At 40.9% G+C, this 23,405-nt stretch overlaps 1 protein-coding gene across 1 annotated transcript in view; it reads right to left on the bottom strand.

Moving 5' to 3' along the window:
* Positions 1-23,405, bottom strand: part of LOC139459785 (centrosome-associated protein 350-like) — a 127,227-nt gene that overhangs the window by 70,129 nt on the left and 33,693 nt on the right. Inside the window, exon 4 of the mRNA XM_071241452.1 lies at positions 20,902-21,048. Coding sequence (XP_071097553.1) covers positions 20,902-21,048 — 147 coding nt within the window. The remainder of the gene's footprint in view (positions 1-20,901; positions 21,049-23,405) is intronic.

Below are 23,405 nucleotides of genomic sequence, written 5' to 3' on the forward strand. Positions count from 1 at the left end.
ATCTCAGTTTGGCCTAGGTGAACAATACCACCCCATGTCATTACTTTAGAGCCAATTTATCATGAGAAACTGATCAACATGTTTACCTTCCTATTGAATTCAGGGCTACAATATATACATGCTGTAAAACACTTCAATATGTATAGACACTATGTATACGAGCATATGTGTCATGCTGATCTTACAAAAGCGAGCGTCAGAATTTTTGTATTTCCAGAGCAAGAGCAAGGGTAATACATAAGCTCACATATATCTAACCCTATGGGTCTATTGTGCTACCTTGCACAACATTGTCAGGCTATTAGTGACAGACAATTCTATCAACAGCATCACACAGCTCAAAACTGTTGGGATGAACCTGAAATCTAAACATATGAAGATCCATACACATCAGTCTGTGAATTTAGCTACAAGTCCAAAGGTTGAGTCTAGTTCAATTTCAGTCAGTCTAGAAAGACAAGCTGATACAAGTCCATAGGATAAAGACAAACATCTGCAGAAAATAATGCAAACATACAAGTTCTGGCTGGTGGACTTAAAGGTGAGGTAAAATTGGGTTTTACGACGCGTCCAAGATTATTGCGCTTATATAGCAACGTACATGCGTGCGTGTCTGTCTGCTTGTACTAGTCTGGATTGTTGCCGATTTATAGTGCTAGCCCACTGAGATACCATGCCGCAGTTTAGTGAAGAGACCAATGCTGAGAGCTTTTCATGGTCTATTTGTGATATTTCAGTGAATTTATATTGTAAATAGATACTTATGAACAAATGAATTTCTGTACTTTCAAAGGAATCAAACATCAATTTGATTGAATTTCCTGCAACTGTACTAAAATCACTATGCCTTCACATTAAAGTCACACAGCAACAAAACTGTAAACATTTTGAAACCTTTCAGTGTTTGAAATTAAGTGATGTCATGGGGTCTTTGAGATTGGCTGAAATGGTATTCGAATCCAGGGACCTCCTAAATATTAACTTTTAACATTAGAGCTCTGACAACGATCCCTTCATGTTTATGCTTAATTTTGAACATTGGTCCTTGCCATTCAAATAGGCACAAATTAAAACAATAAGTGAACATGCTGAGTGTCCAGGGTAAGACACAGTGAGACTAGTGAAATTCCAGAGGGACTACCTCTTTGGTTTTCTACCAAAATCTAGCTATTTCACATAAACCACTAGTCCAAAATGAACTGTGGACAAGTTGGATATGACCAAAGGTGTCTACCTCTGACGACTACAAGTACAACATAGATACACTGAGAAACCAAAGTATTGTGTTTTTCAGAGTGTCAGTGTATTTTGCTCTGTACTGATCATGATACACCAAAGCTGAAAGACTGAACCTCCATCCTCTAGGCCGTCCTCACTAACAATTATTGGACAGATTTGATTCAGAATAGGATTACTTGACAGAAAAACATTTCAAAGATATACATTTCATTTTCAGTGTCAGTGTATTTTTCTCTGAAACAAAACACAGTCTGAAATAGACCACACTGCTGCCTGTCATCAGCTTCCAGGCAATCAACTGCTGCCCGTAGACAATAACCATGAAGCTAATAATCGTGGTGGATTCACCTCCATATAAAGCCTTCCGGCAGCCGCCAGTGAGAGGAGTGTGCACACACACAGTCTAGCTGATATGTCAACACACAGAGCGTAATTAGTCCATGAGGAGTCCTGCCACATGGTCTATGTAGCAGGGGGAGAATAAATAGCATACAAAATTCTAAAGGTTGACATGATATATGACAAGTCAATTTTCTAATATTTAAACTATTTGTCCTGCTGTCATTTAATTTCTTTTGCAAAGCAGGGAATATATAATGTAACATTTCATTGTTAGAACATTTAATATTTACTAAGAACCAGTGTTAGTATCTACTAATAGCATTAATTTACCATTATGAATAAAAGATTTTAGACTGTAATCTCTTGATAAGCAAGTGTTTTGGCCATTGTTTTGTCTCCTTGGCGTGCAGTGAACCAGTAATAGCTGAACAAGACAGCACATGTCACACAGCCGGCCTCCACACACATGGTACAGGCCAGCACATCATGTGGCAGTCTCACTCCTACAGGGATCACAACAGTCAATGCAGGACTTTGTTCTTGTTTCTCATAAAAACGTTCTTCACTGTTATTATACATCTTTCATGACTTACAGGGGCCCTAGGGGCCAGTATTGTTTGCTTGGTTTTTTTAACGCCACACTCAGCAATTTTCCAGCTACAGGAAGGTGGCCTGTAAATAATCAAGTCTGGATCAGACAATCCAGTGATTGATATCATGACAATCCACCCATCAGGGTACAATGACAAACATCATCAGTTACGAAACCTAACTACCCAATCCATTTGGTCGCCTATTATGACCAGTGTATGAAACTAGGGATCCCTAAATTTTGAACTATTTACATTAGGGTAATGAAAAGGACCAATTGACTAAATTTCAAACACTGATCATGACACGCCTAAGCTGAAAGAAATCTGAAACACTGATACCCCCATCCTCAAAACCGTCCTTACGAAAAATTACTATTACAACCTTTGATTAAGAATAGGATTATTTCACAGACATAATTTCAGTTATACATTTCAAGGTCATCTTAAAAAATCCTCAGGCAGAAATTCTGCAATACACGATTTTCCATGTCCAGTAAACAATACGTTGTTGAAACTTACTTGTGTAGTTTTATTTATCAAGCTGACCAGAAATGCTCCTGGTAATCAAAGACATCCCTACTATCTAACTTCCACCAACAGAACCGTCAGTTTGTATGAAGACATCCCAAAGACACTAACGTATCTGCAATCATTCAGATGTGGTGTGTACAGTTCAGCAAGATGGAGACATGAAGGAGCCTCTGGAAGGTCACACACCGATGCATCACACTAGCACCAGGAGCTGACTTGTCTCCTTGACGCTCTCCTCCAGCAGAAAGTAACTCTCGTCCACTTGTCTATAACTAGAACTTTCAAACTGCTAGTGGGTTGTAGGTGTTCAATTGCTTCAATCACATTGCACAATAAATATCATATCTAGGTCTGTGCTGATCCTCTTCAGATATTCCATGAAACTATTGGGGATTCATAAGACAGTATATTTAAAGAGTACCTTCAGGTTTCACGATAAGGAACGAAAAGAAGAGAGGCTAATTCATGTTCATCAGGGCTAGTAAACTGGTAACTAAGTAAGCTTTGTGGTAATTGAAATGCTGTCCATTAAAGATTCATCGTTCTCAAACATGTCCAGAGGCAGACAACCCTGAACGATCACACAAAGTGTTTCTTCACTGACACCAGCTTATCAGTAATCTCCAACACATGAACTGAAGCAACATCCTTTGTGTCTGTGTAACAAAGACCACTCTCCACAAAAGCTGACACACTGTCCGGGAAAGGTCCTCCAACGACAGCTAATGAACTAGGGACTGTTACCATCTACACTTCTCCATCACATACACGAAAGGAACAGCAGGATCATGGTGCATCATACACCACTGTCAAGTTGACACTGTTCAGCAAAGAAGATTCTTGAGGAACTCCAGCAAAGACAACTGTGAGCCTAGTTCACAATCGCTAACCAGACATCCCCATCACATTCATAAAATAAACTCTTCGTTAATTGCAGCACTGTACACTCAAGCCGACACTGTTCAGCAAAGTTGGAGAAGATTCCTGAGGAACACCAGCAAAGACAACTGTGAGCCTTGTCCTCGCTCCCCACCCATTCACTAAAGCAGCTCTATAGTTCGCAGCTCTGTCCTCTCAAGCCGACACAGTTCAGCAAAGAAGACACTTGAAGTGTGGAGCTCTTGGTCCCTGTTCCCAGCTCTGCGACTGCAGGATCTACATTGTGCACTTACCCATTGTGGCGAGACAAATTTATAACTGCTTATCATTGTGAAAGGCGTGACGTAGGTATATGGCATGGCTGCCCACATACATAGCAGATAACACTGAGGACATTAGGCCTTGAATACAGAGCTCTCCACCAGAAAGGCAGTCAGTCAGTATGGCAGCAAACATGCTTGTCAGCTTGTATGATAGGGGCCAAGATTGGGCCATGGAATAAGCTCGGAGAATGCTAGCCATGTTGGCTCAGATCCAACCAAGATCAATTCAAGAGGCAATCATACAAAGATAAAGGCCTCAATGTGATATTGTCCACACAACTCCTTACACGATGGACGGCTCGGTGAATGTCAGTGGACTGTGCAAATATAATATACTAACATACATCACGCAGAGTAATCAGGGAGACACAGGTCCACTGTTCTACCAATGGATGCAAGTGGAGGACATTCTGTCTTAGATCTCTGTCGTCATGAATCTTCCACAACTCTCAACAGAATCCAAAAGCTCCAGAACTATAGCACGAGGCCAATGAAAAACTAATTTCCTCTACTTAATCCCTTGTTCCTTGAGACAAGTTGAGTGTAATGCTTAATAACAGGTGGCAACAAGAAATAAGCGAAACACTCAGTGGTTACACAGACTTCAACCAACACTCTGCCCATACCTCTGTAATGTACTGGGCCCCGTTCGTAGCGCTAAGACGATCGTAGCTCTAATACTTTAACGTAGACTCACATCAGTTGTAGCGCTAACATGGCTTTGTGGAATGGGCTCCTGGTCACAATACTGCGGAAATATTTCTGACGTGACCTTAAATATTAATTCACTCACTCACTGCAATGTGTGAGTTTGTTTAGTGTTTAACTCAGCACTCAGGAATAGTCTAGCTATGACAGAGGTCTGTAAATAATCATGTCTGGACTAGACAATCCAGTGATTGACATCATTAGCTTCGATCTACACATTTGGGATACGATGAAATGCATCAACCAAGTCAGCGAGCCTGATAGACGGTGGTCGTGATCAGTGCATTTTTCAAACGGGGAGCTCAAAAGGATTAACAAATAATGGGTCATAGAAAATACACTCACATGTGTGTCATACTGATTCTACGAAACTAAAAAATGCTCTATTGTATAAAGTATACTAGCATATCGTAACTTGGTACTATTGCATAAAGCATACTGGTATATCATGTCCTGGTATAACTTCAAATACATATAGTCTGGCATAAGTGAATATAAAAGATAGCTATGTGACATAACGCACTGAAGAATGAAGCGTGGTCTATGTCACAAAAAAACATAGTAAGACCTGACGTCATTTCTTTTGATTCGAACATGCGCTCGCAACTTGATGATGTCATAAACAGGATGAGGTTGTTTTTTTCAGAGAGAAGTGTATAGTGAGTTGTTCCCCATTGATGTAGCTGGGCAACGTAGATAAATGCAATGGCCAAACGATCGATCGCACCCAAAAGTTGGAGAGACAATAGTTATTGGGAGGTAAGGTACAGATAATCAACATGAAAAATGTGAGAATATGACCAAAATACCAGACTTAACCTCTGTTCATAAAATGGACTTGTCCCACATTGCCAAGGTCGGATTGTAATCAGGGAGTCATCATTATTTAAATTCCAATAAATATGTTTAAAGATTGTCTCGTATCAGAAATAAATGAATCGTGGACATTGTTTACAAAAAAACCAACACTGTAGGGAGAATATACCACTTTGGCTGTGTCCCTCATGGTTTATTCACCCTGCAGTGTTATATTGTACAATAAACAACTCCCACTCGTGGTATGTGTCTTAAATATCAAATCACAGTTAGATAACAATACCCTGGTACTACTGTATAACGTACCCTGGTACAACATACCCTGGTACTATTTATAATACATATCATGCATAAGTATAAATCACATAAATCCTGGGACTATTTTAAACCTATTTGATACCTGGTACAAGTGAACAAATCATATATCATACTATGGTATTGTGTACTAATCACATACCGTATCCTTGGATTATTTTAATCCTAAGCTGGGATAATTCTAATGTGCTTTTAGCCCCTAAATTTGAAAAAAGGCCCACATTTTCAAATACAATGGGGCATTTTAACATTGCCATGTATGGGCAAATGTGGGTGTACCTCTTGAATATTTGAAATTTTCACATTGAGGGCCTATGTCAGAAAATTCCTAGAGTGAACCCTGTATAATATGATACCTGGTTCTATTGAATAAATCAAATATCATACTCTGGTAATTTGTATCATTCACATATCGCATCCTTGTACTTATATAAACGGCCCGTGAAGTTCCGGGGTAGAATAGATCTTCAACAACCCATGCTTGCCAGAAAAGGCGACTATGCTTGTCGTAAGAGGCGACTAACAAGATCGGTTGGTCAGACTGCCGTCACATAGCTGGAATATTGATTGCGGCATTAAACAACAAACAACAACAACTTGTTTAAACCTATATGATATCATACTCTGGTACTTCTTAAGTACAAGGCTGATCCTTTAAATGTTTAACATTGAATTTTCGGTCTTCTCTTTGTTCATTTCCACCATGGTAATCTAATAAATGGAAATGCTTCCGTGAGAACTAATTATTAATTTATCATGGAATATATTTGTATCAAGACAGTACTGACAAACAATTGACCAATACATCAATATCGAGACATACGATGACATCCCTACCGGTGTGTACATGCAAATGGTGGGGTACGTACCCTGACACATGGCAGCAATGACCTACCTCAACAATGAGTTCAACAAAACCACAACAAATGCAAACCACAAGTGATTATCCCAGCTAATTAGGTCCAGGTACTAAAGTCCAATGAAGCATAGAGTCAGACCTGGTTTGTTTCCTTGCTCCAGTGAACAAACTCTCACTGGCTGCACCAAACAGGACTGTTTGCTGCACACATGCAGTACTGCTGCACCCAACAGGAATGCTTGCTGCACATGCAGTACTCCAGCAAGTTAGCGTGCATACACTCGCAATGAAACACAAGACATCAATCAATTGTATATTGACCTTGCACCACAACGATGAGTAAGGAAAGCAAATTGCAGTCGATGTTCAGACAATATGTGCTTGGGTCACATCTATATGTTATATGGGAAATATAACACATAAGTGCCATGCGTTATCAAAGTTATATCCTGTACATAACAGAAAACACATAGATACATCCAGGAGCTGTCTCTATTGCTGGTCCTTTGGCCTGTAGCTAGTGGAAATAGCAAAGGGACTGCTTTTATGTCCTCATGGCCAAGTTTTGTTTTGTTTTGTTTCTTGTTTAACACCTCACTCAGCAATATTCCAGCTGTCTCACAGCAGTCTGTAAATAATCAAGTCTGGACCAGACAATCCAGTGATTGATATCATCTACATTGATCTACGCAATTGAGATATGATAACATGCATCAACCAAGTCAGCGTGACAACCCGATCTGTTAGTTGCCTCTTACGATAAGCATGGGTTGCTGAAGACCCATTCTAACCCTAAATCTTCTTTATTAAGTTTGCTGATAAGCTAATCAATATTCATACCTCACATTCAGCAGACAGATGAATGGCCAAATATGTGTACTTCATCTGTTTGTACGGCCATGGTGTTGTCAAAACTCCTCAAACCTAGTTTACCCTTCTAGCCAGCAGATAAGTCCATCTAAAATCTTTGTACACTTGCACAAGGCTGAAATTTCTTCACTGCAGTATTCAAAATTAAGGATGAATTTCAGTAGATTAGGCTGTTGTTTTCTAAAATCCTCTTGCCCTTGCTCAAGGATTGAATTTACACTGAGTTACCAGCAATCGGAAATAGACATGAAGCTCATACGGTCATTGTTAACCGTAATGTTACAAATTAAGATCTTAGCAGTCTGTGCTAAAACTGTTCTGTCTTTCAAAGGTATGTCAGATTATTTTTAGCTGAGTTTACCGTAATATGTTTTGCTAGACTTTGGCTTCGGACTAGTGGCTAAAGTTGCAGACTTACACAACGAAGGTACAACCCATGAAGATCCGGTTAAGAATAGGTCTTCAGCAACCCATGCTTGCTGTAAAAAGTGACTATGCTTGTCGTAAGAGGCGACTAACGGGATCGGGTGTTCAGACTCGCTGAATTGGTTATACATGTCATTGTATCCCAATTGTGTGGATCGATGCTCTCGACGTCAATCATTGGATTGTCAGGTCCAGACTTGATTATTTACAGACCGCCGTCATATAGCTGGAATATTGCTGAGTGCGATGTTTAACAATAAACGATCCAATGAACACACTGAAGGTGTGAGACATTAAACCTGCTGATTTGTCCTTACCCCCGAGGTGCCTTCAGTGCAGGGACTATGCAGGCTGAGCCGCACACTATCCTAGATCTCAGATTGCCCCCAATCCAGCTCAAGTGGGGGACAGTTTGGAATCCCTCTCCTTTGATTTCAATGTAAGTCAGTTCTGTCTATTGACATCCAAAATACACACAATAGATAAGAACAGAAGTTAAATCATGCACAATATACTTTCTGAACTGCAAACACCACCCTTTGCTGAGGGGATCCTGTTTGTTTGGATCACATTTCACTTTTAAATACGAAGAGTGCAATAACGCTCCACATTTGACACCCCAGAGCCCACAATTCAACAAAAGCTATTTACGAGTATAATGTGGACAATTCCTCTCATTGTTAACAGGGCTTTGTCAGATTTGCGTAAACAACCCATCACTGTCATCAAGGACAGTTATGGAAATCGCAGCATATCAATGATATCAATGGCATCAATGCAATAGTAAAGTCAGCCTTAGAAGATATTCGCCATAATGTTATCAGTTAAATACAAGTCACCTTGGACAAGCTATAACATTAGGAAAAACTGAATTTAGAAACATTTGGTAAAGACCATGGAGTAAAAATCGGCCTCTTTTTTTTGTTTGTTTGTTTGTTTGTTGTTTAATGCCACACTCCTAAATATTCCAGCAATATGATAGCGCTCTGTAAATAATTAAGTCTGGGCCAGACAATCCAGTCATTGACATCATGAGCATGGATCCACGCAATTGGGATATGATGACATGTATCAAACAAGTCAGTAAACCTGACCCTCCGATCCTGTTAGTCTCCTCTTACACCAAGCATAGTCGTCTAATCGGCCTCTAAGAACGTCTAGATAATTTCCTGACCTACATCACCTGTGAACAAAATCGCGACCCAAGGATCTTAATCAGGATATTATAACAGACTATATAAATTGCAAGTGAATCCATGGTATTTCATTGGCTAAGCAAGCGATTTATTTTGCGTTATGTTTCCATTAGAAAAAATAATATTATGCCTAATCAGGGCTCCAGATAAAGGCCCTTTCGGCATAGGTATGGGTGAAAATATGTACGATATGGTGGGGGATAATTTAGAAAACGTATGAGATATGCATCACAGCATACATGTACAGTCTAACATTTACTTAAAGACATATTTACTCAAACTATATTCTGATTTCAAGCAGGGTATTTTCTTGAGTATAGTGCACACTTTTTTTTTTCCAAAAAAAGCAAAAAAAAGCCACAGCTGTGTGGAAGGGGTGTGCATTTAACATGCCATAATGAGTTTTGATGGGTTTTTTCCCTTAAGAAAAGACATTACTGTGAGCACTTAACACCGGAAATACCATGTCAACAAGTCCGAAATGAAGTATTAATTTAATTCAAAATTTTATTCAATATTGTTCACATTGATTTCGGGAAAATCGCATGTGAAGGGATCGGTAGATCGCACAACTCACCATTATTTACAGCAAACACAGACAGATTACTATAATTGGCGCCGTGAAACGATATTTAGTTGACAGAGAATGAATATATATTTCATCTCATATATGCGTATTTAGTTTTTTCTATTAACTGACTACTGCTTCCTGATTGGCTGATCGTTGAATGGGAGGGGCTTGTGTTGCAATATTGCACTGAATGATGTCACAGTTTTTAGTGTGTTAATGATAAAATAAGTAATTATTATTGCACTTTTTATTGTAGACATATTTACATATAAAAATTGACATCATGTTTTTGCCTTCTTAAATAATCCCAAATGAGTGGTCAATCAAATCATAAGGTATGAATACATGACACTTTTTTATGGCTAGCAACTTCCTAAGGTAGTCCAATTCTGACTGACAAAATGACCGCTAATATGTTTTGTGTCCTTGCTGTCAAGGCATTGAACAAAGATCCTTTTCCATACAAATTCTTTATAAAAATAAACAACCTTTAGCAATAGTAATCAATCGCTGTTGAAGGTGTCTGGACAAAGATTAAATGGATTAGTGAGAACAGCACTTAAAAATAGCAATATAAATGTGAGTCATTACAGCCTGCACAAACAAACGGAATTCTGGCAAGTTGTTGAAACTGTATCGACAAATATCTATTCTCACATTTACATCAGATTTATATTTCATGGCATCATAATCAAACGCCATGGAACAATAGTCATCATTGATTTTCACTACATCACTGGGACTTCGAACTCGCCTTTCTAACAAGTTAATGACCTGAATGTCACAGGGATTTATCTAGGATTCCAGACTCACAGCCCTTGGCAGGTAAATTGGAAAAATATGTGATATTGTTCAAAATTGGACGTTTTTTTTTAATGTTTATACAAATTCTGTGAAAATGGGGAACTTCTTAATTCTAAATGAGAAGTTTTACTGATATTAACTGTAGCGCCTAATATATGCCTCTGAGCATGTCTAGTCAAATCCCTGTGCGAATCTTCATTAGCTAAATAATAAATATCATTGTGAATTATCCATGTCCTAACTAAAATGTTTCCCATTATGATACTCATTGAGTATTGATGAAAGGTGTCTGAAGCCCTCACTCACTCACTCACCATTCTTGTCATCCAAACCAGGGGCCATCAAACTTCAATCAACAACCTCCCAAACTTGACTTTCACACATCCAGACTTAACCCCACACATCTAGACTTAACCCTACCCCTCTCACCTTAACCTCCAACCCCACAGCACCCCTCCTGACTTCCACACATCCAGACTTAACCCCACACATCCAGATTTAACCCTACCCATCCCATCTTAACCTCCAACCCCACAGCACCCCTCGTGACTTCCACACATCCAGACTTAACCCCACACATCCAGATTTAACCCTACCCCTCTCACCTTAACCTCCAACCCCACACCACCCCTCCTGACTTTCACACATCCAGATTTAACCTTACCCCTCCCACCCCTCTTAACCTCCAACCTCACACCACCCCTCCTGACTTGCACTACCACACCTACCCTCCTAATTTAAAACTTGGGATACCTTTAACATTAGACAAACTGACTCAGGTTAACAAGCAGATAGTGTGAATTTCTATCCCTGCCTCCTCTTGCTCTGTCTACCCACAGCTAATATACTTGTCCTTCACAATCCCCACCACATACATAATGATATCTCCACACCAGCATACCTTCACATGTCGACAGTTTACTTAATGACTTCAATTATGGAAATTGATTCACCTGTCTCGTTCCAATGCTATCAAGCAAGTACACATGACAGAGGTAAAGCTATGCATGGTAAATATAATCAATATGAGATGAGCGTGTGTGTAGTCTCAGGAAAAGGCCAAGAAGCACAAACTTAGAGGAATGGTGTACACTGCATAGTGCAGAGAGTACAGGTGTTTGCTGTATTAACGGGACATGTCAACATCTATTTCATACAGTTGATATTGCAATACCTTCATACTGGAATACAGGACATTTTCACTGCATTGTGTTGAAACACAAACATCTATAACCGATAAGGCTTCCACATTAGTCTTGGAACCAAAAAAAACTTCCACATTAGTCTTGGAACCAAATTATACCTCCAAATTAGTCTTGTAACCAATAAAACCTCCAAATTAGTCTTGGAACCAATACAACCTCCAACTTTGTAGGCTTGGAACCAATAAAACCGCCAAATTAGTCTTGGAACCAATGTATACCTCCAAATTAGTCTTGTAACCAATACAACCTCAAAATTAGTCTTGGAACCTTAAAACCTCCAAATTTATAAAGGCTTGCAACCAATGAAAGCTCCAACTTTATAATAGGCTTGCAACCAATGAAAGATCCAACTTCATGATAGGCTTGCAACCAATGAAAGCTCCAACTTTATAATAGGCTTGCAACCAATGAAAGCTCCAACTTCATGATAGGCTTGCAACCAATGAAAGCTCCAACTTCATGATAGGCTTGCAACCAATGAAAGATCCAACTTCATGATAGGCTTGGAACCAATGAAAGCTCCAACTTTATGATAGGCTTGCAACCAATGAAAGCTCCAACTTTATCATAGGCTTGCAACCAATGAAAGATCCAACTTTATGATAGGCTTGGAATCAATGAAAGATCCAACTTTATGATAGGCTTGGAATCAATGAAAGATCCAACTTCATGATAGGCTTGGAATCAATGAAAGCTCCAACTTCATGATAGGCTTGCAACCAATGAAAGCTCCAACTTTATGATAGGCTTGCAACCAATGAAAGCTCCAACTTCATGATAGGCTTGGAATCAATGAAAGCTCCAACTTTATGATAGGCTTGCAACCAATGAAAGATCCAACTTTATGATAGGCTTGCAACCAATGAAAGCTCCAACTTTATCATAGGCTTGCAACCAATGAAAGCTCCAACTTTATGATAGGCTTGCAACCAATGAAAGATCCAACTTTATGATAGGCTTGGAATCAATGAAAGCTCCAACTTCATGATAGGCTTGCAACCAATGAAAGCTCCAACTTTATAATAGGCTTGGAATCAATGAAAGCTCCAACTTTATCATAGGCTTGCAACCAATGAAAGCTCCAACTTTATGATAGGCTTGGAATCAATGAAAGCTCCAACTTCATGATAGGCTTGGAATCAATGAAAGCTCCAACTTTATGATAGGCTTGCAACCAATGAAAGATCCAACTTCATGATAGGCTTGCAACCAATGAAAGCTCCAACTTTATAATAGGCTTGGAATCAATGAAAGCTCCAACTTTATCATAGGCTTGCAACCAATGAAAGCTCCAACTTTATGATAGGCTTGGAATCAATGAAAGCTCCAACTTTATCATAGGCTTGGAACCAATGAAAGCTCCAACCTTATGATAGGCTTGCAACCAATGAAAGCTCGAACTTCATGATAGGCTTGGAACCAATGAAGCCATGTAAGCTGGTGAGAGAGTGTGAGTTAGATGACTGTTTGTTTGTATAGGAGACAAACATACTGTAGATTTAACCGCCCTAAATTTAATTTTGGAACTGAAAGTGCAGCATGAGGTTTCAAATGTTTAATTTAGCGCAGATGAGTCTACAGGTTACCTAGCTCTACATTGAAAACACAGTATATTTATCTCCTGAACAAAAATAAAAACCATCTAACTCCCACACTCTTGGGAATAAGCTGGATATTGCATCAACCTCAACTTTGCATTTTGTAACCTATAATTGAAAATATAATTATCTAAATATGTCTACCGACAATGACTGAAAGAAGTACTATTCTATGAATATCAGCTTCCGCAGTGATGCGGGTGTCAAATCAGCTGTTTTTATCAGGGGGGTTTGTTGTGATTTGACAAACTCTGATTCACCAACAATAATCAAGTAATTTCCAAATTCACGGTAGAATTATTGTTTAACACTACATTCCACAAATCAATATTCCAGCTGCATGGCGGCCTGTAAACAATTGAGTCTGAACCAGACAATCTACTGATTACTATTAAGATGAGTGAGTGAGTGAGTTGGGTTTAACAGCGCTTTTAACAGTATTCCAGTTATATAGCGGCATGTCAGCTTAATGTGGGAGGAAAGCCCGAAGTGATGCAGGTCTCAGACGTTTACCACTTCGGTGAAACCAACGAGCACAGGTATGGTGCTGACAAACCTAAAAACATAATCGGGGCGAACCAGGATTCAAACTCACAATCATGGGTTTCTGGCGTGCCAAAGGGACGCAACTCTGCACTGCGAATTGTGGCGCCTTAGACGACTGGGCCACCTGTGCCCCCCGGCTATGAAGATGAATGATCCATGCCATTGGGCTACAAACACATCAACCAAATCACTGAGTCTAACCACTCAATCAAAAAATCAGCTTTCAGGACAAGGAAAAGTTGCTAGGGACCAATCCTACCCTGAGTCCCCCCAGGAGAGTTAGATGAGGTTAATGCCACTTTTAACAGTTTATCAGTTACATTACTGCACAGGCCAGTGATTTGTGAGTCCTTGCTAATCCTGGCTGAACATTTTGGACCTGTCACCTGGTCCCACAGACTTAAGTGAATCTAATCAATATAATTAGATGCTAGCACCTGCTGTTTCTCACATAGATTAAAAAATTACTTGCCAGGCTGAATCAGTCAATGTGACTTACACTATTTTGACCTTCTAAATGCCATGAGTATAAACCCGATTTTTCACACCTGCAGTTTTTGAAATTATGTTTGACAGTTAATGTTCAGCATATCTGGGCCAAACTGCATCCAGACACTGTACCATTTCTTTTCCATGTCTGCAACACATGTTAGAGAAGTGACAATATGAGTTATCTCCCCTGGTAAGGTATGCAAGTCCACCAAAACCAAACCCGAAGTCAAGCATCTGAGTACGCATCAGAGTCCCAGCATGCACAGGGCAGCAGCAGCAGCTCTGCCCAACCAGGAGACTTGCTGCCCAATAAACTCTCTATTGACAGTTTTGGTTTGGTTTGTTGTTTAACGCCGCACTCAGCAATATTCCAGCTATATGACGGCAGTCTGTAAATAATCAAACCGGACCAGACAATCCAGTGATTAATATCATGGGCATTAATCCACGAAATTGGGATCGATGACATGCATCAACCAAGTCAGCGAGTCTGACCACTCTCTATTGACAGTACTCGTCTCAACTGTGAGCATGCTTTGTCCGTACTGTCCCTTGGAGCTGAAAGGAATCATTCATACCAGTAAACCCACTACGTGTCATCATTTAGCATTGGCCCAAAATGTCAACATAAGTTTATTGCATGCATATGCAAAGAAGCTTGAAGCTCCTGGAAGCTTAAATCTCCTCATTAAGAGAGGTAGTTGTTGGGGAAATGTTCGCTTGTAACATATGATCTCTGAAAAGAGACGTAGTCTTTTAGGAACAGTAGTTGATAATGTGAAAAGGCTGCAGGTTAAATCCCTTCATTAAGAGAGGTAGTTGTGAGGGAAATTGTAGCTTGTAACATTTTTCTTCTTTAGAGATGTAGTCTTTAAGAAAGTGAAGTCGTGAGGGGAAAGGTAGATTTTATCTGTGTATGAGAGGTTGTCCTGAAAGAATGGTAGTAGGGAGGGAAATGGTACTGTCTGATCTCTTTAAGAGAGGTAGTCTTTAAGGAGTGGTAGTTGTGAGGGAAATGGTATTGTCTGATCTCTTTAAGAGAGGTAGTCTTTAAGGAATGGTAGTTGTGAGGGAAATGGTATTGTCTGATCTCTTTAAGAGAAGCAGTCTTTAAGGAATGGTAGTTGCGGGGGAAATCATATTGTCTGATCTCTTTAGAGAGGCAGTCTTTAAGGAAGGACAATTGTAAAGGGAATAGTATAGTCAGATCTCTTTAAGAGAGGCAGTCTTTAAAGGGTCATTGTGAGGGGAATAGTAGTGTCTGTACTTGGATCTTTTCTTCAGATGTAGGTACAAACTGAACATAAAGGAAACATGATATATACATGGACGTATACGTTAAGAGAATGAAGGAAATAAATAGCTTAAGGACACCTCAAACCAACACAGGTCTCATTTCTGTAGGGTATTGACAATGGACAAGGATTAATGGCTGACTCCTCATGTATTGATGTTTATGGTACCTCACAGGCTATATTTAACACACATTCCTTCCCTGACAATAACACAACAAACTACAACTATTTAAATGCACACATACAGCTCATGAATATTCAGGGTTTTACCTTGACCTACAACACTAGGGATCCATGGGACCCCCAAGATATAATTTCAAGGGCCTGTAAAGTAATGAAATGGTGTAGAATACTGTACTGTAATATTTGATCATTTCTTTAAATACAGGACTATATATATTTCTTATCAAGAGTTTGGTGCAATAAATATTATTGAGTACCTCAATGCAAAAAGTTTTTTTCTGTGTCCATTCTAAACATTTGTGCATGCTGGACGCACATTTCTGCGTTGTGTAAAACCCTGCCTAGTTACAACCTTGATCGCTCACCTGCTTACTAATTTAATTTTTTTCAGTTCATTTGAATTCACACTTACCAAATTCTGATGATACATTCAGGAGGAAAACACTTCACAAATAACCATGAGCTCACGTCACCTCCCTGATCATTGTATGAGGATTAACCAAGATATTCAACAACCATTCATACAGAACTTTCTTTCAATGACAAAGGTTCATTTTTAGAAAGTAAAAAAAAGAGAGTGTATTGTGATTGGTTGGTCCTAATATTTCGATTCAAAAACCACCATAACTGAGCCCCTACCCTACCCCACCCACATGGCAGCCATGCTCAATGGCCCATAACCATGCATGGCAATGTGCCAAACACTGATGCGATTCAATAAAGTTTCAGCATACCTATATGCTTATATTACACTGCAAAGCAAATCTATTATCATGTGTTTGAGACAAAACATGTCTGTCTGTCAATACCAGCCCCCAGTGATATTGCAAGAATATTGCTACAAGCAGTGTATAACTGTACCCACTTGCAAGCGTACTTATTCTGAGATATGTTTCAAAGGTTTAAGGAACTATTGTGTCAGATTCATATACGGGTTATCAAAGGTTGGTGACAAGGTGTCAGTGATGTGCCATGTGACAAGGGGTCAGACACACGGTATTTGTTACATGTCATCTGTCATATGGCATTTGTCACAGTCTTTCACAGGGGCCTTGACACATGTCATGTGGTTCTTGTCATTTGACATCTGATGTCTGTCACATGGCACCCGTCACCTGTTACCTGCGGCGTTAGAAATTGGCATTAGTCCTTTTGTCCTTGTCAAATTGCCTAACAGTATCATATTCATAAGGACTATTAGAAATTTGCCATTTTTATGGGTTTTGCTAAATGTTATCATCATAAGGACTAGTGGATAAAAACGCCCATTCAGCTGTATTCCAGCTATATGACATTGGCCTGTTCAAGTCTGGACCAAACATTATTCCTACCTTTTGTAAACATATCATCATATATTTCGACATTAACTCTATAGGCTTACTATGTATTCACCTGATGACGGGGCAAGAAGTAGCTCTCAAACGTCGTTACAAAGAATATAAGAAGTTGTTTTTCATAAAAAAGTGTCATGTAATCATGTTCTTCCAGCAACAACACAGCTGACAGAGGTCCTTGTGTGGGTTTATGTCTCCATGGGTGACCAGCAGTCCCGTGTGGGTTTACTTTGGGTGTACGTCCCAATGGGCTACCAGCGGTCCACCCGCTTGCCCTCATTGCACCAGGCTGACAGAGATCCCGTGTGGGTTTACTTTGGGTGTACGTCCCAATGGGTTACCAGTGGTTCACCCGCTTGCCCTCGCTGTACCAGGCTGACAGAGATCCCATGTGGTTTTACCTTGGGTGTACGTCCCCATGGGCTACCAGCAACCTGGCAGGACACATATACAAAGTTTCATATTTTTTTATATAGATCGCGATTTCCTGTGTAAAACATTCAAAATAACACGATTTAACAAAATCCTTTCGTCAAAATCTGAAATTCATCATACACGAGGACGGTACCATTGCTGTAATTTGATTGGCTGCTTTAGTTCAAATGCTCAAATTTGACCAATCAGGAATCTTGTAGCAGATTTTGGCAAGAGAGCGTCATTAGAAACCAATAAATGGCCTCGCTGCATAAGACTGACGGAGATTCCGTGTGGGTGTATGTCCCCATTGGCTACCAGCAGTCCACCCTCTTGCCCTAGTTGCACCAGACTGACTGAGATCCTGTCTGGGTTTAACCGGGTGTACGTCCCCATGGGCTACCAGCGGTTCGCCCACTTGCCCTCGTTGCACCAGGCTGACAGAGATCCTGTGTGGTTTTAACCGGGTGTATGTCCCCACTTGCCCTAGTTGCACCAGGCTGACAGAGATCCTGTGTGGGTTTAACCGGGTGTACGTCCCCATGGGCTACCAGCGGTTTGCCCACTTGCCCTAGTTGCACCAGACTGACAGAGATCCTGTGTGGGTGAACGTCCCCATGGGCTACCAGCGGTTCGCCCACTTGCCCTAGTTGCACCAGGCTGACGGAGATCCTGTGTGGGTGAACGTCCCCATGGGCTACCAGCGGTTCACCCACTTGCCCTAGTTGCACCAGGCTGACAGAGATCCTGTGTGGGTGTACGTCCCCATGGGCTACCAGCTGTTCGACCACTTGCCCTAGTTGCACCAGACTGACAGAGATCCTGTCTGGGTGTACGTCCCCATGGGCTACCAGCGGTTCACCCACTTGCCCTAGTTGCACCAGACTGACAGAGATCCTGTGTGGGTGTACGTCCCCATGGGCTACCAGCGGTTTGCCCACTTGCCCTAGTTGCACCAGACTGACAGAGATCCTGTCTGGGTGTACGTCCCCATGGGCTACCAGCGGTTCACCCACTTGCCCTAGTTGCACCAGACTGACAGAGATCCTGTGTGGGTTTAACCAGGTGTACGTCCCCATGGGCTACCAGCGGTTTGCCCACTTGCCCTAGTTGCACCAGGCTGACGGAGATCCTGTGTGGGTTTAACCAGGTGTACGTCCCCATGGGCTACCAGCGGTTTGCCCACTTGCCCTAGTTGCACCAGACTGACAGAGATCCTGTGTGGGTGAACGTCCCCATGGGCTACCAGGGGTTTGCCCACTTGCCCTAGTTGCACCAGGCTGACGGAGATCCTGTGTGGGTTTAACCAGGTGTACGTCCCCATGGGCTACCAGCGGTTTGCCCACTTGCCCTAGTTGCACCAGACTGACGGAGATCCTGTGTGGGTGAACGTCCCCATGGGCTACCAGCGGTTCACCCACTTGCCCTAGTTGCACCAGGCTGACAGAGATCCTGTGTGGGTGAACGTCCCCATGGGCTACCAGCGGTTTGCCCACTTGCCCTAGTTGCACCAGGCTGACAGAGATCCTGTGTGGGTGAACGTCCCCATGGGCTACCAGCGGTTTGCCCACTTGCCCTAGTTGCACCAGGCTGACGGAGATCCTGTGTGGGTTTAACCGGGTGTACGACCTCATTGGCTACCAGCGGTTCACCCACTTGCCCTAGTTGCACCAGGCTGACAGAGATCCTGTGTGGGTTTAACCAGGTGTACGTCCCTATGGGTTATTGGAGCTACTGGAGCAGATCCACAGAGTACAGTCAGGTACATGCCCTATACAGCACAGCAGGTAAATGCATAGTAATTAAAAATGTAGCTGCCTTGAGGGTATTGATGGCAATAAAGATGGCCGCAAGAAGCGTCCTACACCTATTTATGGTGAAATGGGTTTTCACCAAGGGTCCGGAAACCGTCATATGCGCCGGACATTTCCGACTGGGAATCTTAAATGTCTGGTATTGTCCGAACATTCTTAAATTTTGACCGGACATGATCAACAGTTAGGACTGAGCAGTTTCTGTCTGCAGTTGTAACACAATGAAGATTATCTACACTGACAAGCTTTGTTTGTTTTGATTGCTGTAAATACATCGTACCTACATGATCGGTCAATCACTGTAATAGGCAATAAACTGAGTTGACACTGATTAATCGAGGATTAATTACTGAGAACATCTTGTCACAGCCTAGCCACAGCTTACAGATAAGTCACATCTTAGTCACAGCTAAGTCACAGATAAGAGTTGGTCTTCCTTATGAACAGCCTCCCAAAACTATCCATCTAGTTTGATTGGACATAACTGGGTTGTACAAAATGCTAAGGTATTGGAGACGTATTCTGCCAAAAATCCAATGCCATGAATATTCTAAAAACTTGCTGATGTAGCATTAAAGCAATATTCCTTCACTCACAGGTAAAAGAGCCAGTATGACAGGTCAGATCAATTCCCATTAGGGAACTGGATAGCCCCGCCAAGTGTGTATTCTATAGCACTACAAAGACTGTCTTTGGTGCTAGAAGTAGCTCCATAATATGCCCTCAAATGTGAAGTTGACAAATGGACAATTTAGTGTTCCAATTCACATCCCCACCAAGGTGCTTCAGTCTGCTGTAGGTGGCCACAGTTTGTTAATGGGTTACATTGTGGCAGACTATTTAGCCCGGCTATAAGTCATGGAATAATGCCAGGCAGGGTCTCGGACACCGCAAAAGGTAAGGCCAAAGAGGGTAAGGCTTTATATCTGGGTGGGACAATATTGGCTCACCTACTACACTCATAATAGACCTGCCAACACTGTGTGCTGGCCGACTTGCTGTCAAACACAGTGTTCTTACAGTTGTGTAAACTGGCTTTAAATCAGCACTATATTACACTGATGTAAGACAGGAGCTGTTAGGGCACTCTGCTAATTACCCAAGGCAAAATGCTGTGCACACTATCATTAAATCGGTCAAATCACATCAATCTAAGATGAATCAGTGCATCATATCAAATGCAGTCCAATAGACAGCCTAATGAGAACAAATTGTTGCATATTGATGAAAATTGACTTCGTGTTTGTTTGTTTGTTTGGTGTTTAACACCACACATATTCCAGTCATATGACGGTACCACAGCCCCGTTTCACAAAGCAAGTCATTTTCAGAGTGAGTGAGTGAGTGAGTGAGTGAGGGAGTCACATTACCTGCCTAGCCTGTGAATGGAAGACGTTTGGGGAACAGTTTGTAAGCAAGTCACATGACCTGCCTTGCCTGTGAAAGGAAGACATTTTGGGGAACAGTTTGGAAGTAAGTCACATGACCTGCCTAGCCTGTGAATGGAAGACGTTTGGGAACAGCGTGTTAGCAAGTCACATGACCTACCTTGGCTGCTGCAGCTGCTGCTACTTGGTCCCGCACTGTGTATGTCTGGTCCAGCTCGCGTCCCAAGTCTACTACAGGTCGAAGGTCAGAGGTTGGTGGTGGGAGGTGACGGTCAGGGTCGTCCAGACGGTGCTCCATTCTGCGAATCTGAAAGAAGGAAAGAGTGAGAAAGTTGTCCCAGGATACTAGCACAGGCAAACCAATTCACTGTTTGCTGAACTCTGAAAATGATTAAATCAGACAAAGGTCCCAGGTAATTGTGAACATCGAACCTGCAAAATTTCAGCTTGAAAAGTTCTCTTCAAGTAATCACTGTAAAAGCCAACATGTAAGGACATGAATGAACACACACCAGACATATTTTGTAAATTTGGGTCAACAGTGGCTCTAGACTTCATATACATATCAGCAAATATGGTATTGTAAAATTAGTTTTCAGACCATTTAACATGTCATCTTTGAAAAGACTTATTTGTATCAAAATAAAACCTCAATAATATGCGCATTGCATTGTTTCACAGAGTATCGAAATGAATCAAAAGTTCATTGAATCGGTACCACTAGAAATGTAACAATATATCGAACTATCAATGATTCGATGTATTGCAATTGTTTCTCCTCTGATACCACTGTATCAATAGAAACATAAAAATGCCCATAACATTGTCGATAATACGCATAACAATCAATAGCTTCAATAATTGCAATTAGTCATAAATATATCACATAGATCAGGAAAATTCCAAATCCGCCTGTGCCAGTTAGCAAGACTTCTGAAACTTAAGATTAAAGTTAATTCCCTTTGGGTTGAATAGCGACAGGGAGGAAAATGGCTGACTTTGAGATTGTCAGCAACATTCATTTCTATTAAAGTGATTATTATATTTATCAAGCTGGTTTACTACTATTGCACTACTATTTTCCATGGCCCTTGACATCTGAGAGTATTCATGACTCGTTTTTATGTATAAAAATAAAAGTAATGAATTTATAAATTGAAAACTAGAAAAACTTCATTTCAGTTTTGTTTATTTCGGATTGACAAGGTTACATCAGTTTATACCTATCACCTATTCATCACAGTGAATTCAGAGCATCCTCAACACCCGATACTTTCAAAATGATATTAAATGAAATCATAATCATTTTCAGTAACTTTCAGTGTTATTTTAATTCTCTGTTGGCTTGAGCCTCCTCCACTGACAGACACACAGGACAGAGTGCCGAATCTTGTACCTCACAAAATTACAGGGCAAGAAAATAAACTTTGTAACTGAAATGCTTAATAAACAATTAAAAAGGAAAGAGTCATTGAGACTGTTATCTATCATACAAACTTCATGAATAATAAGCAGCCATTGTTTCAAATTTTGTGTCAGTAGTGGTGTGACAAGCAATATGTTTGAGGACCAGTTTCATTTTCCAGTGGACCGGATGAACAGCGATTCATTTAACCTGAATCTTCTTCTAGACATATGCAGTTTTAAACTATAAGAACTAACTTTATGACTTTTGGGACTAGTAAGCTCAGCTAATTATAGTCCATGTCAGTCTGGTCAAAAAATATTTGAGTATCATATCCTGTGGAGTTTATACCCCCATCACACCTAACTAGTTCTCAACACGTTCGTGAAAATGTTGTCGAACGGGCTCCAACTGTGTATGAACTTAGTGGACGTAGTAGCAACTATTGACAGTCTTTTTACAAACTTCATGGATGGGCTCGGACAGGGAGGGTGCTCCAGAACTTTGAGTCTGCTCAAAATTTTATCCCGTCCTGCAATTAGTCGGATTGACAACAATGAGAAAGACGTATTATGAACGGAATTGCCATACTTCGGACTGGCTAAGAACGAGATAAGAACGATATAAACGTTTTGAGGACTGCTTATGAACAAACTAGCATCGTATTTTACGCCAAACTACGAGTTCAACCATGATCATAGCCCGTTCTAGTATCTTGTTTAGAACGAGTAGAACGGGATAGAACTACTTTGGTGTGATGGTAGCATTAGTGTTATATTGTGGTCTAATTATAGCTGAGTTTACTAGACACGTGCTTCACTGACATGTTAGAACTAATATGTCCTAAAAATGATGCCAAGAGCCAAGTGTGGGCAAGTAGACTCCAAAGTTTGGGGCACAGACTGTATTCTGCATCTCATAACAAGACTGTTCTTGATGACACACGCTGCATGCAGTTTTCTTAAAACAAACATCAGATCATAGCAACTAAATGTTAAATGTCTTCTGCATTTGATTTTCAAAGAGCATACAATAAGTGTAGTCAATTGCCATTCCCTGCAGTTTCTCGATGGAGCAAACAGGGGTGGGGTGGGGAGTTGGTGGGGTGGGGAGTGAAGAGTGGAAGTGATCGGGGTACAGAAGGTCATCAGATGACAGACGTTTGACAAGGTGCTGAGTGCACTCCATTCCGGGACTTGTCAAATGCTCACCTGGAAAACACAGGGGTGTGACAATTGTTTACGAGAGCCCCGTTTTTT

This window comes from Haliotis cracherodii, unplaced genomic scaffold (genome assembly GCF_022045235.1).
Source record: "Haliotis cracherodii isolate W230 unplaced genomic scaffold, xgHalCrac1.p SCAF_13, whole genome shotgun sequence".
Lineage (NCBI taxonomy): Eukaryota > Metazoa > Mollusca > Gastropoda > Lepetellida > Haliotidae > Haliotis > Haliotis cracherodii.